Genomic DNA, 18,189 nt, shown 5'->3' with positions numbered 1-18,189 from the left:
GGAGTTGAAGGAACCCCACACGGTCACCACTTGGCAGCCAGACAAGGGGAGGACTAAGAAACAAGCAAAGAACCCAAGTCAGAGCCCAAACTTCAGGAAGGCTCCAGGCCCTGCCGGGTGGCCACATCATAGAGGGAATCAGAATTCCACCATGTGGCCTGGTGCAGAGCCCGACCTGCTGGTGCCACCTCATGGTCCCCTCAGCCACTCTGGACCTCTGGGGCACCTCTCACCACGTGCTGGTAACTCCAGTCTCTACTCATATCCTGGGGGGGGGGTCCTGGAGGCTTAGGTGAAACTCACCTGAGTGCTACACTTGAAGGACTTGTAGGAAAGGGTAAGAAAGCACAGGCTTTCCTGTGAATTATTCCAGTAGCTCATTATTAACATTGTCACGGATTTGCTCAGGGGGCCTCTATTAATCTCTGGTGGCCTGGTTGGTCCTATGCCCAGGGTCCACCTACCACCATCCCCTGTTTATGCCTCTAATCCTTTCATGGCTTTTGGGATAGAAATATGTGGGTCTTGGGGTTTGGTTCCAGCATTCACCTGACCTGGGTAACTCACCCAGTCTCTAGCTCCTCATCTGTAAAATGGGCTGAATCTCCATCCCCCAGCCAGCTCACTGAGCTGTGGGAGGATCAAGTGAGCTGAGGTTTGCAGATGCCATGGGGTGTGGACAGGTGACAGGTGAATGCTGCTTTGAGGTCTCATTTTTTTTCTAAATATCCCTGAGTTCATCCCAGATCCTTTGATTTTATGAGATGAAAAAATATATTTTATATATATATATTTTTTTCATATATATATTCATGTAGGTTACTGAGATGAAAAAATATATTTTATATATGTATATTTACATATATATATTCTCAGGATCCCTAGCACATGTAGGTTACTGAGCAACCATTACCACTCCTAAGATCCAACCACTGAGCAGAAAGACACATAAACATTCCAGCTCCCTGCACAACTGCCTCATACGGGGTCCTCTCTCCTGAGCAGGACTGTGTGTTTAATTACAGTGAGTAACTCTATTTGCTTTGCAGAACTGTTTATACCCAAAGCTATGAAAGATGTAATAAAGAGAAAAATCTATGCTTTTAAAGCACTGCAAAAGCTAATTTTACTTTTTCTATTTTCTGATGCATAGCTGGGGGCCAGCTTCCCCTCCCACTTCCTCCAGAGGCCCATCAGTACAGACCAGCCCCCACTCCAAGGCAGGGTACATCCCTGTCACCTCTAATGGGAGCTGCCTCCCCATCACGGAAACCAGCCCAGCCAGAATTAATCACACCATCCCTGAAGCCCCAACCAGGTAGAGGGAGGGAAGGCATCCGGCCAGTAGACCCACAGAGGACAAGGTGTGACAGCGTCCTTACCCTCTCTAGGGCCCCTAGCAGCCCCAGTGTGAGAACAGAAGAGGGGAGAGAGTCACCAGGAATCCATTCCCTTTGCACAGATAGGGACACTGAGTCCAGGAAAGGAAATTATTTTCCCAAGGCCGCTGACAGAGGTGGTATAAGATCAGAGGGCAGAACCAGGGCAATGGAGCCAACTCCTGTGGGTTTAGCTCAGAGAAGCCTTATGGCCTTTCAAAGATCTATAGGACTGGCCTGCGGAAGGGGTTTTGGGGGAGCAAGCAAGGCTGTGACCGAGACAGGCCGGGTCCTGCTCCAAGGCCATGCAGTGGGGGGTCCCACACCAAGTCGAGAAGGGATGAGGTTCAGCCCAAGTCCTGGGCATCCCTGAGCCTCCGGCAGTGGAATGGAAATTCAGGCAGGGAGGACGGGCTTGGCAAATGATGCAAGTGGCTGGAGGAGGCTGGAAGACCGAAGCCTCTGGAGGTCTTCCAAGTACCCCGGTCTACTCCCCCCACCCCACCCCTGACTAAGAGCTCAGAAGGGCACATACCAGAATGTCCAGGCAGGCAGCCTTCAGCAGGGTGATTTGGTCTGCAATGGTCAAGCCGGTGAAGCCTGGCAGACGTTTAGCAAACTCCACAATCTTAATAATGCACTTGGTGGCCAGTTCACTGAACTTGTCCCAGAGGCCCAGGTCCAGTCGGACTCGATGGTCAGCACTGGAATTCTAAGAGGGAGAGAAAACACTGTAAGGGGGAGTTTCTGGAAAGCTTGGGAGACAAGGAACTCGGCGCATTTTCTATGAATGCACTAATACTTCGGTCTTGACCAGGGAGCTTCTTGCTAGGGTCGCTGGGTGTTGAGCCTGGATTGTTTTGAAGATGCTCCATATCATATCTCTGAACCACCAGGTTGTCAATAGGAGATAAAGGGGGTTTCTCTTAATGTGATTATTCCAACTAGTACACGAAGGAATGATAGAATAAGGAGCCACCATTTTAGAACCCTGATGAATTAACGGTTCTAGGCACTGACGATCAGTGATTGCTACAATCTTAAAAAGAGTCAATGTCATGGAATCACACACACCCACCTTTGAAATAGTCAAAGCAGGATGAGAGTGGGCCTTTAGATCGAACTACGGAAATCCGGGAGACAGGGGAACATGGTAAGTTACACCACGGGGGATGCAACCGAGCCTTCATCACACCAATTAATTGGTCTCTTCAACGAACACATTGTAAGAACTGGAAAGAGAAACCTGTAGACTAAAAGTGACTCAACCTAGATGCTTATTGACCCGTAAATAGAGAAATCCACGGCACCCCACCCAACGGAATGCTGGTCAAGGGCAACAGCAAAGAAAACATGACCCAGGCCACAACACCGAGGAGCCTCAGAAGCATCACACCAAGTGGAAGGTGGCAGACACGAAAGCCTGCACACAGAACGACTCCATGAACAGGACATTCTGAAAAGAGCAAAACTACAGGAAGAGAGCGCAGATCAGTGGGACAGAGGCACAGGAGGGCACCAAAAAAAAAAGGAGACTTAATTACAAGGTGTAGACCTTATCTGAGTTCTGTTTCAAATAAACTAAAGGACCTGACACACGTAAGAGAAGTGGGAATGTGAGATATTAGGGTGTTTGAGATGCGAATTTCCTGTAAAGAAAACATTGCTGTTCTCAGTGTTGGCAGAAGGTCGCATCATTGAGAACATCAACATATTTACAGGCCCAATAACATGTTTGTAAATTTACTTCCGAAGACTATATGATGAGGAGAGTGTCGATGGCAGCTGGAGGATGAAACGGGGCCGGCTGGGGAGCGATCCCGGTGGTCACTATTCTATCCTCTGCTTCCACAATAAGTTTACAATCGTTCATAATAAAGATAAAAGGTGAGACAGGACAGTGTGAATGAAAACAAAAGGTTACAATGACAGCAACAGAGTACGGCGTCCCTTAGTGACCTCAGACCTATGATGGTCACATGCGTATTTCCTGGTTGCCCCTGGTCCCAGCGCCGGGCGGCCCCATGACACATGCAGCGTGATGACAAGCAACTTGCAGAGGGGGCTGCCAGCCAGGGGTGGCTGCCGGGATAACACGGCTGCTCCTCCGGGGAGCCCCGGCCTTCTCACTCCTCAGCAGCTTTAATCCTGGACCCTGAGGGCCAGGTTCCTGTAGTACCCTGGCTTCTGGGAACCACAGAATAAGTCAGGGGAACAGATTTCAGTCCGACTACAGCCCTCTACTGGCTGGACCCCTCCATCCATTTGCATACTCCTACATTCACTTACTCGCCAGCCTTTCCCCTCCTTCCCTCTGTTTCACGAAGGTCTCCTGCCCCACCCGCACACAGCTAGAGGCTGGGGTATCACAGCTGAGCACATCACACATGCTTCCAGCCCTGGCGAGCTGACAGCCTGGCGGGGAGAGCACCTGCTGCTCTCTGGGACTCGCCACGGATGACCCTGTCCAGGCCCCCGCTCTGGACCTCACCCAGCAAAGAAGGGGCTAGCTATTCTTAGCTTCATCCTAAGATGGAGAAAAGCCATCTCAGAGAGGTGAGCTAACCTGCCATCGAGGGGCCAGAAGCAGGTCCCAGGTCTACCAGATCCCCAGCTGACAGGTGTGCCCTCCCATAAGCAGTGCCTCAGTCTCCCCATTTGTAAAGAGGAATATGTGCCACGTGCCCTCAAAGGCTGAAGGGGAGAGGAAGTGGGTTCCCAGTGTACTAATGGTGCTGTGTGTGTTCTGGGGGTTTGGTCAGCATTGGATCCCTTTCCTCAGCACCCCTACCTGTCCACGGCACCGCTAAATGGTTCAGACAACAGCAGTGACCATCTTCTCCTCTGTCCTCCCGAGCAGAGGGAGCAGGGCCAGCAAAGTCCTCATTCTGGTCCCCACTCCATGGCCCATTACCAGCCTCAACCTAGCCTTCCCCATTTAATCAGTAAGGAGGATGCTCTGTGTACACAGCAGATAGGACACCACTAAGAACTTGCTGGAAATTACTGAAGGTCTCAGCTTTCGGTAAGGACTACACTACAACATACCTTGGAAAGTGGTTTTGTGCGGGTTTTTGTTTTCTTTTTCTCTTTCTCTGATCTCCAGAGCAGAATCTCTGGTGTGAAAGCAGCTGAGTGACTGTCCTGCATTCTTGCCATGGTGCCGTCCTTCTCTCCTGCCTCTGGAGGCGTTTGGAGGACGGCTCCTCCCTCCCTCTGAGCCCGTGGGGTTTGGGCAGGGCTGCCAACTCCCTTAAGCACAAGGAGGGTGCTTGGCTCTGGTCTTCATAATCACAACAGGCCCTCCTCTTAGCCACAGAGATTGGTTCAGAAAAGAGCAGGCAACTGCCAGCAGGCCCATGAGGCTCACTTCTGAGTCTTTGGCTGGAACTACTGGGGAACAAGGCTGTCAGTGTGGGTTGCCAGGAGTTTTCAGGGGCTATTTGGTGGAGAAGGCCTTCTTAAAAATGAAGCCAACTCAGAGGAAAGCTGAGGTGAGGGAGGAAAAGAAAGAGGAAGAGTGGCTCTGTCCTGAAGATGTGGAAATGCTGGATCCAGCCATGCCTGATCCACACCATGACTTTTTGGGAAAAAAATCTAGGTTCGTTTGAGTTTGGGTTCCTCTCACCTGTAGCAGGAAGAATTCGGACTGATGAACAGGTATAGCTGAGAGAGTTTAGGCCTGACAATGTCACATCCTTTCTCCAAAGAACTATTAAGAGTTAGAGAAGAGGTCCGCCCCCAGCACCAGCATCCTGGTCTGAGCCACCATCACCTCCTGCCTAGATTACTGCAATAGCCTCCTCACTGCTTTCCCTCATTCCACTCCCAGTGCCTTACGGTCTATTCTTATCAAAGGAATAAAGGGAACCCTTTAAGACAAAAGTCAAAGCAAATCACTGTACTGCTCAAAATCGCCAATGATTTCTCATCTCAGACCAAAGGCCACAGTCCTTCCACTGGCCTGCAAGGCCCTCCCAGATCCGGCGCCTGTTCTCTGACTCCCTGTCTTCCCACTTGGCCCAGCCTCACTGGTCTCTCGCCATCCGTGAACAAGTGGGCATGTACCTGCCTCCGGGTCTTTGCACTGGCTATTCCGTCCACCTGGATTCCTGCTCCCCCAGCTACCCACACGATGCTCTCCCTCATTCCTTCACATCTTTGGTCAAATGTCACCTTCTCTTTTTTTTTTTATGGGTCATTTTTTACAGTACTTATTCCCTATCACACTATCATTCCCTTATTTACAAGGGGCTTCTTGTCTCATTTTCCCCCTGCTGTCCCCTCAGTGTCTGAACAGCGCCTGGTCCATGGCAGGCAGGATCTCAACAAGTGTTTGTTCAATGAGTCAACGAGGAAGGACGTTGCCCCAAGTCCTTGCTTCTTCTGGATGTCTCAGGACACGACCATTCTGAGGATGAGGCTTTCCCCGCTATGGTCTAGGGCTGCTCAGGAGGACTCTGGCTGCCTCTGGAGGCAGGCAGAGCGGAACCACCCAGGGAAAGGCGAGGCTCCCAGGGCCTGGTGTTTAGGCCTCTGACAAATGTCAACAGTTCCATGAAGGGAACAGTGCACCCCAGACGCATATCTTTAGTTCCTTACCTCAGTGAAAACCAGCCCGGAGAGTCCATAAAACTAGCTTTCATCCTGAACACTGGGGAGGAAAGCCGGAAAGGAGTTTGCATGAGGGATGCCACAGAAGGCCTTCAAAGGGTGGGTGCCACCGGCGCTTTCCGCAGCACCCCCTGAGGAAGGTGGGCATGCATCCTCCAGATGGATTTTATTCCTTCCTCAAGGACCCTGGTGGAACACAGCACACTCGGGGGAACAGAAGATCAAGATGTGCGGCCATTCGGGCTGTAATTAAATTTAATAGGCAGTTTATCCAGTTTGTAGGAAGATGACACGGAAGAGAGGGACAGAGAAGAGAGCTTACGGCGGGAAATCATTTTACAATGGAGTATCCATCTGGAAAAAAAGACATTGGCCCGACCCAGCGAGTGTGAACGAAACCCCCATCAGTATGAGGTTACTTCATCACACACTGGGCTGCGGGAGAGAAGCCTGTCGTACCTTCTATTAAAAATAATGCACAGCCGTCTTAATGGCATGTAAATCTAACTCACTATTATGCAAACCGAAGGGAAGAGGCAGTTAATAAAACACAAAATAACCTGGTGTTTTATTATACTGGTTGCTCGATTCATAGGCATGAGGTTTAAAATGGCTTATATATTATCTGCCAGCCGCAGCAAACGGAGAGCTCGGCTTGTTTGCGTTGGTAATGAAGGTGGTGATGGGGCGCACTGAGGGAAGTGTGGGGTTTTAGCCACGCTTCTGCAAACTGGGGGAGCAGGAGCGTGAGAGGCTGGGGTGGTCACGGAGGCCCTGGCTGAGGGCTGAGGAGCAGCCCGGCCGGGGGTGAGAGGCAGGCCCTCCTCGAACTGTGGCTCTCCCTCCCCCACTCCTCCTCAGGGGTGGGAGCCCCTCTCTAGGCAGGTCCCCCCACTCTGCCTTCCCACAGTGCTGTGCGGCGGGGCCTGTGGAGGGGGCACTCCAGGGCCTCTTTCGCAGCAGCACCGCCCAGCCCCACTAGGAAATCCAATTACATGGCCATTTTGGTGACGCAAAAGGGATCCCTTCTCTGACTGCCGTTACTTGCAGAACAAGACCCACAAACGGAGACGGAATCACGGGTGATTTTGAAGTTCCCGTTTGTGGCAGCTGCTGGATACTACAGTGGTTTAAACAGGCCTGCTCATGGCTCCTTTTCAGCTAAGGAGGAAAGGCAAACTCTTCCCAACAGTAAGGAGTGACTTTCTCAGGGAACGTTGGGGTCATCTGTCAGGTGCCTCCTTCCCTAGGTCTGAATCTGCCCTTCCACCACCCGGACAGGCCGATGACCACCTAGACGGGCTGATGCCCTTTTGAGTCGTGTTTGCAGATGGCTCCTGTCATCCACATTCCATGTCTCCGGGGCACACATGGCCTAGGCCATAACCCTGGGGGGCAGGCCCCCTTCTGAGGGTTTCACAACCAGCTCCCTCTAAATCTCATGGCACACTCTGCCAGCTGGGGCTGTTCTCGTCCCAGCGGCTGGGGTGGAGGCCAAGGCCTGGGGAAGTGAAGTCAGTCGAGCAAGAGGCTCAGCTGTGAGGCAGAGGCCCAGGACGGCCATCAGGCAGTGTGGCTCCAGTGTCCGCGCTGCCCACTGTCACACCCTGTCACCTGCCCTCTTGTTCCTGGGTCGTCTTATGTTCTGCGTTGGTCTTCTAGGCCCTGCGATTGTATCTGTGATCTCCCTCGCGGTTGGTCATGCTGGAAGCTCCCAGGAGGTGGCTGAAAGGTCCCTGACACGTTATGACGAGAACATGATGTACCAGGCCAGCATCTCTCTGTGGTCCACGAACATGTATCTTGGCACCAGATACTGCGGCTTTAGGAATGTACCAGCGGGGGTCCCTCCATCAGTGGGAAGAGGGAGGCATGGGGGCCCCCAGCACACTTTCAGCATTCTCGCAGAACCGGATGCTTCCAACAGGTGGGGAAATGCTGCAGCCATCCTGCAGCTCGGCTGGAAAGACAGGCACTGTCTCAAAGGCATGGGGCAGCCTGTGGGCGGAGAGGGCTCCAAGCAATAGGCCATGGGCAATGGGAAGAGGGAAGGAACAAGGGTCTCGAAGGACCTCCCCAAGAGCTCCCGGGAAGTCGGCTAGAGCGAGCATGATATCCCTGAAAGTAATGTTTTAGGGGTGCTCCTGCACCCCCACTGCCTAAGACTCCAGGACCAGTACATGAGACTGGAAGGGCCCCTCGGGACAGCCACATCCCCTTCATTGATGGTTATCTCAGAGACTCAGGGACCCTGGCAGAGGGCAGGGGGAGAGATTCTGGGATATACCGGCTGAAGGGTGTAGATCAGAGTTTTGGAGGATGTCCAGGAGATGCTCAATCTGGGGGTGATCTCGGCTGCTCTGAAGGGCCACGGATGGCTTCTGAAACTAATGCCATGGGCACATCTAAGAATGAAGCAAAGCTCTGTCCTGCTCACCTACCAAAGCCTCCAGCCCGGCACAAAGCTGGTGGGGCTCACGGTGGCAGCACTGCCTCTCCAGCTGAGAGATCTTACTTGGCTCTCTGCGGCCAGTGCCCACATACCTTAAGCTCACAAGGGCCCCGCTCTCGGCTAGCCCTGGCCTGTCTCCCTGGGCTCTGCACCCAGTCCCTCCCCTGCCAACCTCCATGCCATGCCCATGCCATTCCCTCGACCGAAAATGTCTTCCTTTTTCCACCATCCAGTAAGATCCGGGGAAGACAGCACACTGCCTAGAGGGCATTTTTCACTAAAAGCCGCAAACTTGTGATATGCACCGCCAGGGGCTTCTAAAAGCTCCCAAAATATGTGACAACCCTTGATTTCCAGCCAGACTTCACAAAAGAGCTGCAAGCAAGGAAGGGTACGTGTCCGTGCACTCCAGGTCCACGTTCAGCAGGGATTTCAGGTTGAACCTTGTACCACTCCCCCCCCACCGCTGCCGCGAAAGATACGTTGAGGTCCTAATCCCCCGTAACTTCAGAATGTGACCTTATTTGGAAATGGGGTCTTACCACAGGTTATCAACTTAAAATGAGGTCATGAGGCAGGACTCACTCTAGCATGACCGGGGTCCTTATAAAGGGAAATCTGGACAGAGACAGACATGCGCAGAGAGAAGATGGCCTGGAAATACACAGGAGAAGGCCATGTGACGACAGAGGACCGAGTCACGCTTCCACAAGCGGAGGAGTGCCAAGAATTGCCCCCAACGTCAGATGCCAGAGGAGGCAAGGAAGGATTCTTCCCTAGAGCTGTCAGAGAGAGCACGGCCCTTGTGACATCTTCAGGCTGGGCTCCGGGCTTCCAGACCTGTGAGATAATGAACTGCTGTTGACGGAAGCCACCCAGTCTGCGGTACTTTGTCAGGGCATCAGGGCAGCCCCAGCAGACGAACACAGTAAGGTTACAGTAAATGTGTGCTGGAAAACGAAAGAACCGTCTCCGTGATACAGGCGGTGCAGGTATGTTTACCTGCAGGAAACTGGCTCACAAAAGATAAGAACCGTCCAAGGTCGGCCAACTGGGAGGCGGCAGAGTGGAGATTAGAACTCGGGCCTCCAGACGCCCCCGTGGTACCCCCCTCCCAGGTGCGTCTCTCCTGGGAGGCCATCTTCCTGAGGGTCAGGAAGCTCTCTGGCTTCTCTAGCTCTCTAGCTCTCTGGCTGATCCCAGTGTTGGTTTTCTAGAAGGAAAGCCAAGTCCGCAATGGCCGGAACTGCCATCACAATATCTTTCCTTTTCTCAAGCACTCGTTTCCTGGAAGGTCTTTTAGAGGTTTAATGATTCTGTTGGTGGTCATTTTTCTGAGTAGACTAAGGGCTCCTTAAATCTCCATGGCTCAACTTCACGAGCCCCGCGGAGGGCAGCTTCTGCCCCATCACGCTCTGCAAGGTGATGGACAGTCCGCACAGGGCAGAGCAGGGGGAAGCCGGAGCGAGCTGCCCAGGATTGGGGTCGTGCTGCCTGGAGACTGCCTCCCTTGCCCACCTGCCACTTTACTTTTCCCGAACCTGTGTGCATGGCTGGAAAAAACAACACAGCGTCCATAGCACCATCAAGAGGAGACCTGCCCATTGTGTATCTCCCTCCGCCAGAAACTGTGCAAGGAGTTCTGACACAGTTGTTTCATTTAACCCTTCCAGAAATCCCAACACATGGGTACCAGGCAAACACCATGATACAGAGGAGAGGGCTGAGGCTCCTGGGATGAGTCCAAGGTCATGTAAACTTACATAGCACAGGCAAGACTTGACCCTGGCTCTGTGAAGCCTGGAAACCCAAATGATGCAGTTGCTAAGGGTGTGACCTCAGGAAGCAGAGCCTCAGAGCTGGGTTGCAGCTCCCTTCGGTTTGCCTCTTCATTCTGTTTTGGAGACTTATCTGTAAACAGGTGCTGCCTCGCTTTCCCTGTGGAATCCCCCTCCCACGCCTCCTGGTTTGGGAGGTCACTGGTTAGGAACCTTCCCAAAGAGTCTAGCTCTCAAGTTTGGAGGCGAGCTCCCTGCCCTCCCTGAGGCAGTGGGTAAATGCTCCCGCTTCCCCACCCAGTCCTGCTGTTTCTGCAGGCCGGGCCATGCGTCCTGAATCTACCCTAACTAGAAAAGAAAAGGGAACTACTCTTCCAAAAAAGTCTGTAGGTGGGCGGCTAGCTGCCTTTTTAATTCCTCTCTGCCCACTTATTCCAAAGGCATCTGACAAGGAGGCCTGGCTAGTGAAAACGGCAGGAAGTTTCCTTGCAGTGGAAGCAACTGCCCGTCTAAAAAAAGCTCTTTTTGTAAAAAAAAAAAATGCCCAACTCGGAACTAAGGGCTTGCCGAGAATGTGTTATGGCTGCTGTTATTTATTTATATCCCCACCTACTTGCAGAAAGGATTTGGAGTTGCTTACAATAAAAACTGAGCTAGATCTGTATACAGAGTCGAAATAAAAAGCCGGATGAGAGACTGTATCAGAGCCGCCTCCATCCCACAAACGGGCAGTGTGCTTCCGGAAGGAGGTTGGCTGCCATGTAGCTAAGGATCACTCTCTGGAGAGGGAAAAGCTGTATTCCATGCTCCTCGCTGGATCAAAAGACGTGCAGCAAGGGGTGCCTGATTGGTGCAGTCAATGTTAAGTGTTTGACTCTTGGTTTCGACTTAGATTAGGTCATGACCTCAGGGTCGTGGCATCGAGTCCTGTATCGGGCTCCGTGCTCAGCGGGGAGTCTGCTGGAGATTCTCTTCCTCTGCCTCTCCCCTACTCACATGTGCATGCATGAGTGTTCCCATGCTCTCTCTCTCAAATAAATAGGTGTGTGTGTGTGTGTGTGCTTTAAAGGTGCAGAAAGGGAAGAGGTCCCAGGAAGCCCTGCAGGAAGGCTGGAGAGGAGAGGTGTGGCAAAGGCAGACAGCCAGTAAAGACATCCCTGTGGGCTCCTGGGCTCTTCTTGCTGGGAACCCCTGGGAAATGGCTAAGAGAAGGCATCCTCCCCAGGGGTAAGGAAGCTGGGGCATTCACCCACCAGCTTCTTTTTGTTCTTGGGTGAGGGCTCCCCCAGGAGTAACAGTGCCCCGCACGTGAGCCAAGCAGATCTGGCAGCCAGTGAAAGCCCTCAGGCCGGCTCCCCGAGACCTGCAGTGTGAGCCATGGGACCCGGCGCAGCCCCTCCAGCCCCTGCTGCGTCTCTGGGAAGGCTGGGAGGGCAGCCTCCTTGTCCTAGAGACAGGTGGAATCAGACCTGTGGCTACCGGGTTCAGAGGGATGCCTGGGGGAAGGGAGGGTGGCACAGGCCCACGTGGGGCTAGCCAGAATCCCCGGCTGCCTTTTGGGGTGGGAAGGAGCTGTGCTGACTAACGGGGGAGGTCCGTCCTGGAAGGAGCATTTTGGTCCCAGGCCCTGGAGAAAGCCAGGCCACACCAGGGCATGCGTTCTAGGCGGACGCAAGGCTATGCCTTGTGTTTGCCCAGCTCTGCCCCAGAGCAGAGTGGACACCATTTCATCTGGTTACCAGGAGAGTCAGGGCCTGGCAGACTCCTTGGCCACACGAAGGAAGCCCCACCTGGGGAAGAGGGGAGGAGACCCCTGATACCATAGCAAATGATCCCAGGGATCGTCATAAAATGTGTCTCACCTCATGACCTGGCTCAAAAGCTTCCACTTCCAGGAAGCCCTCCCTACTTTGACTGTTCTCTGTTACTCTGCCTTTTCTGGAACTAACATTTTGATTTAGTCCTGGATAACAGCCACCCCTCCTAACCAGATACCCAATGGCTCCTCCTTCCATTCGGCCTTGTCAACCACCCCCATGATGTATCCTGTGTATGGTGTGGCTAAAAGCACTGTCCCTGGACTCAGAACTTCACGTTCAAGTTCCACCATACTGGCTATGAGACATGAGGTACAGTATTTGGCCTTTCTACACCCCAGTTTATTCATCTGTATTATGGAAGCAACAATACCCGGTTTGTATGTTCTGTAAGGAGTCAAAGAATGAATATTTAGAGTGTTTAGCATGGTCCCTGGTACATAGTAAATGCTCAATAAATACTAGCTGTAATTATAAGGTGATAAGAATAACAAAGACTCCTGACTGCAAACTGTCTCTTGCTCTCCAGTATTTACAGATTAAAATACAAATCCCTCAATCAGCATTCAAGACTCTACAAGGCCCTTTCTTTCTTCCTTCCTTTCCTTCTTTCTTTCAAGATTTATTTATTTTAGCGAGAATGAGTACAGGGGGAGGAGAGAGGGAGAGAGTATCTCAAGCAGATGTCCCCCCCTCCCCTGAGGACTTGATCTCATGACCCTGAGATCATGACTTGAGCTGAAATCCAGGGTCAGACACTTGACTGACCAAGCCCCAGGAGCCCCTGCAAAGCTGTTTCTCACTTCCCCCTCCCTCCCACCACTCTCACCACTCCCTTCACCACCTTCTGTCCTTTCCCTGGGCCCAGCCTAGGTCAGGATGCACGTGCCTTGGTACTTAGCCCCAAACACTGCCTGGAACAATGGGCAATCATAAATATCGCTAAGAGAATAAATGAGATGCTCCTTGGCACTGGTTATTAATCCTCTTCCTTCTCTGTAGTGTCTGATGCAGCTGGCGCGGGGCCAGGCCCCCCGAGTATCAGTTCCCAGCCAGGGAATGGACGTGTGGTGGCTGATGAGCCTGCCACATTCCTGTCACACGGGCATTTCCAGGTCCCATCAACAGAAGCTTCTCATGAGCTACTTAATTTTTCTAACCATTTTATATCATCCCCATTCTACAGATGGGAGAAAGGAGGCTGGGTGAAGTTAATAACTTGACACTGTCACCCGGCTGATCGGTGGCTGAGCAGGAGGTAAACCACATTCATTGGCTTCTAGTGCCCCTGCCAGTGAGAAAAGGCTTGACCCCCACCACCTCTTAGCTCATGGGCCTGCTTTACCTCCTGGGTTAAAATGAAAGCTCCTTTATGGTGTCCAGCTTCATCCTGCTCTGTGCTCTGGACAAGCTCAGTCGGGCCTGTCCACTGAAATCAAGCCCTCCCCTCAGCCTGGAGGGGAGGTCAACGGCTTCCCACATGGGTGGCTGAAGCACGCGATGTCTCTCGTTCTCCTTGACACCAAGGGCCTGGCTGGGCCCCAGAAGGTCATCCTGGGTCTGGCTACGAAAGGCACCTGCTACGTAGAGTGCGGAAGGCAGCCCAGCCACAGCAGCATCACCGGGAAGCTTGACAGAAATGCCCCCCCACACCGCCAACCCGACGGAGTCAGAGCCTGCAGGCGAGGGGCTCCCCTCGCCCCCCAACAGCTTCCCAGCCCCGGTGCTCACTGCCCTCTTTTCGGCATCAACACTTCAAGTCTCTGAATCTTCAGGAGCTGTCATCCTATTCTTTTTCTAGCACGCCAGGCACCAAACCAGCAAATGTGATAATTTGGATTATTTTAAAAGTACGTTTACCAGCATCTTAGGCAAGCAACATAAGCTACTTAAGGAGGCCAGAATAGCATTCTAGTTATATTCATTCATTCATTCATGCATTCATTTATTCATTCATGCAACAAATACTCGTCAAATGCCTACTGTGTGCCATGCACCACGAACTGACATCCGCAAACATAATACATGCAAAAACCAGTTAAAAAATTGAAGTATCTCATGTGTCTCCAGCGACATACCGCAGACTAGTCAATGTACACCACCAACCCTTGATCCCCCATCCTCTTCCTCCTGGCTTCTCTTTATTTCTACCCATGGTGAAAGTCATTTCTAATGGAGCTCTGGGGAGCACAGCAGGACCTCCCGCCTCTCGAGGGAGGAGTCACAGTCACGTCTGTACTTTGCCTGGCCCTGGCTCAGGGGTTCCACCTCCTCTCTCAAGAGGGCTCCCACAGTGTTGGCTGGATCTTACAGCTGGATGGGTGTTTTGAGACCACTGCCCCTCGTCCCCTCCTGGTCCCCACTGGGCTCTGTACAGGTGTCTGTCACGACTCCTGCAACACCTCATGGTTCCCCAGGTCTCCCTCACCAGACCGCATGTCCCTGCAGCAGCAACCTGAGCCTACCCACCCGCGTGGCCAGCACCTTGCACACGGCCTGGCACACGAGTGTTCGGTTTGGCTCCTGAGTGAACACACGCATGCCTGACCGGAGTGGAGGAAACAGGAAACAGCCATCCTACTCAGTGACTGCCCGAAGGCTGCCACGTGGAGGGAGGAGGCCACTGCCGAGCCCCACTCAGCCCACGCACATGTCCCGGGCCAAATCTGGGTGGACATCCTCTCCGGGTCCAGGCGCAAGGGAAAGGAAGAAGGGGGCGGGCATGGACACACGCCCCGCAGCCATCCTCCCACAGCCTGGGGCGGAAGCGTCTCTTACCGTGGTGTATTTACCCAGCTGGCAGAGCGAGGGGAAGGTTTCCTGGTGGGCTTTGCGGATCTTCTCTGTGAGATCGTCCAGCTCAGCCGTCATTTCATAGCTTTCTGCACATTCCTGCTTCGAAGGCTCCTTCTTCTTCTTGTTCCTGTCATTCCTGACGGCTGGAAAGGAGGGAAGACAAATCATGGATCACTGATGGCCTGACCTGCACTGCCCGGGCTGGAAGTTTCCATTTCCTGATGCTGCCTGGACTCACTTGACACTTACAGAACAGTGGGAAAAGGAGCCATAAACACATCTCCCAAGAAGAGAGGCTTGGTGGCCAAAAGGGCCAGGCAGAGAGGAAGGGGTGCCTTTCTGCGTGCACCTGCCAATCCACTCTTAAAGAGAGGTCAGGCTCACCCAGAAGGCTGAGGTCTCTGCTTTCTTGGCCTTTCTATGTGCCCTGGTACTCAAAGGGATGATTTTCCAAGCACAGTTCCCCTGGTTCCAGAGGGGATGGCTCATGAGGCATTAAAGGGAACCACTTTGGCCTGGGAGACACGTTGCTGAACAAAAGCTTGGTCGTGTCATTACTTGTGATTCCTGGCTCAGCCTTCTGGTTTTTGCCATTGTTTGGTATTCCAAATAAACTGACATTTTTGAAGAGATTCATCTTAAAGGTGATGGGATGATGATTTTTGTCCTTTCATGATTTTCTGCTTCCTGGACTTTCGGTATTAACCATGTAGTCTTTTATTGTTTATACATATTGTATCATATTACACATTATGTATAATGTATAAATAAAATATTAATTATTGTTATAAAAAGTTATTTTAAAATAATAATCTTTGTAGCATGAGCCCTTGGCCTGGAAAACGACCTGTCCATTCATTATTCGCTTAGTCATCTGTAGCTGCCTGCCTTGGCATCTGGTCCGGCCCACTGGCCCTTCGGCTGGTGTGTCTTTGCCTCGGCTGAGCATGGTGCCAGGCAGAGTCAGGTGCCAGGCAGAGTCAGGCCCCAGGGCCCGGCTCGGTGGAAGCCCAGGCTTCCCCTTACAGCATGGAGTTCTCAGATGACTTTCAGCTGAGTGTAATGCAAAGCTCTGGCCCCTGGTGGATCTCCTGGGGAAGGAAACTGAAACCCAGAGTGGCTAACAGGTAAAACTAGACCACACAAGCCCCTCCAGGGAGTCCACATTCCCCGGGGACCCACGGGTTGCCAGGCTGGCCGTGTATGCCACCACCATGACCTGGGAATCTGTGTTGCAAAATGACCCAGGTCATAATCCGATCTGCCCTAAGAGGATTTGGCCTGCGTTGCCTCCCAGAGAGCACCCAGGGTGATCTGAGAACTCACGGCTCCCTGGGTCTCCACTGTGAGGATCCCGAGGTCCTTCCCTGGGGCAGGAGCTGAGGGCAGAGTCAAAGGCAGGCATGGGGAGGGCAGTAAGGTGCAAGGAAACAGCTGGGAATATGTGGTACTGAACCATGCCAGTGTCTGTATAAGTCACTGACGCCTGACTAGGAGGGAGGGCAGTCCGTGAGAATATTCGTATTTCTTGAGTGTCTCAAGCATGTACTGGGAATTGTGTCCACAGTATCTCCCTTAATCCCCTTATCAGGTAGGCAATTTTAAACTCATTTTACAGATGAACAAACTGAACATCAGATAGGCCAAAGAATGTTTGTACACATGGCCAAGTGCTCTCTTCACTTGGACTCACTAATTCCTAAGGGAGCGGACATGTTTGAGAAGAGAACAATACCCCTCCAGATGATTTTCTTCCCTCAGGACTCTGAAGCAACACTGTTCTTGGCTCAGAACATCTCCAGATCTAAGGTGAGTGGGTAAAGGCAGACAGACTGGCCAAGTGTCCACACCGTTCCTAGCAGGTGCAGGACGCAGGGCGAGCGTATGGTGGAAAGCAGTCAGAAAGTAAAGAACACAGTCAGCAAAGGTGGGACCATGAGAGAGGAAGAGGGGAGCGCATGGCCACAGAGACACCCCGGTGGCTCTTCTCAAGGACAGAGTCTGGGTCGTGAGGGGAGGCTGTGTCAGAAGCCTTGTATGAGAGCACCATGGGCTCTCAGCACAAGTTAGCCATCCTCCTTTCCTGGCTCCTGTGCATGACCCTCTTTGCTAGTTAATACAAACACTGTATGTAAGCAGTGAGGGTCCTTCTAGAAAAGATCCCTGAGCAAAACAGTCTGGCGGTCCCTTCAAAAGCTGAGCAGAGAGTTACCCTATGATCCAGCAATCCCATTCCTGGGTCTGCCCAAGAGAACAGAAAAGAAATGTTCGTGCAGAACGTGTACACCATTGTTCCCAGTGGCTCTATTCAGAATAGCTCCGAAGTGGAAACAACCCACACGCCCATCAACTGGTGACTGGAAACCCAGACGTGGCGTATCCACACAATGGCACAGTCTTGGCCATACGGGGAGTGAAGTACTACACCCGTAACAACATGGGTGAACCCAGACAACATCACGCTCGGAGAAAGAAGCCAGTCACCAAAGGCCACATACTGTATGATTCTACTTGTGCGAAGTTCAGAGAAAGCAGAGCCATAGACAGAAGGCCGACTGGTGGTCGCCAGGGGCTGGACGCATGGAAATGGGAAGTGACTGCTGTGACTGCTAACGGGCATGTGGCTGCTTTGAAGGGGGATGAAGATATTCTGGAATCAGACAGTGGTAATGGCTGTACCACTTGGTGAACATACTACAAACCACTGAACTGGCTCCTTTAAAAGGATGAATGTTACACTATATGAATTATACCTTAACATGAGAATAACAAAAACCCAGACACCTGAGGGAGGCCACAAGCCACTGAACACTAGGAACTGCTCTGACCAGAATCAGAAGCCAAGACGGAACCTCTGACCACTTAACACAGAAGTACGAGTAATGCCACTATTGCTTGTTTGGCAAGGCCCCACCATCCCCATAAGAATTCTAGTTCCCTAAATTCCACAGTGAACTGGATGAGGGAGGCATTAAAATTCCATTTCTACACTCTCAGAGCCCGAGGCCCAAGATCTGCGTTTGAAGATGGTCAAGCCCAGATTTCAGTGGGACATAGGGAGGCACCGCACACACGCATGCACACAAACTACCCAGAATCCCATTCCCAGGCAGGGCTGGAGGACCTGCGTCTGCACTTTTCAGCGTTCTGCTTCTCTGCCCTCCATCCACCCACAGCCACCTGGGAAACTCACAGGAGAAAATACGGCCCCAGAGGTTACCTGTGAGGTGGGAGCACCATGGGGAGAGCTGCCCCCACTGAGTGTCGACGCCAAGCCAGAAAGGGACAGGGAACGTCAGGCGGGAAGGGGGCCTTGGTGATCCATAGCAGGTCACTGAGCGGGGCCCTTGTTT

The 18,189-nt window shown here is 52.3% G+C and overlaps 1 protein-coding gene across 3 annotated transcripts in view; it reads right to left on the bottom strand.

Annotated features, from left to right (window-relative positions):
- RARB (retinoic acid receptor beta) overlaps positions 1 to 18,189 on the bottom strand; it is a 196,313-nt gene that overhangs the window by 12,528 nt on the left and 165,596 nt on the right. For all 3 annotated transcript variants that reach the window (XM_044252570.1, XM_044252569.1, XM_044252571.1), the window contains exons 4-5: positions 14,819 to 14,979; positions 1,915 to 2,091 (exon numbers count right to left, since the gene is read on the bottom strand). In XM_044252570.1, the coding sequence (XP_044108505.1) occupies positions 1,915 to 2,091; positions 14,819 to 14,979 (338 nt within the window). The remainder of the gene's footprint in view (positions 1 to 1,914; positions 2,092 to 14,818; positions 14,980 to 18,189) is intronic.

This window comes from Neovison vison, chromosome 6 (assembly GCF_020171115.1).
Source record: "Neovison vison isolate M4711 chromosome 6, ASM_NN_V1, whole genome shotgun sequence".
Lineage (NCBI taxonomy): Eukaryota > Metazoa > Chordata > Mammalia > Carnivora > Mustelidae > Neogale > Neogale vison.
The sequence above is the reverse complement of the archived record's forward strand: the minus strand, read 5'-3'. Positions and strand labels throughout refer to the sequence as shown.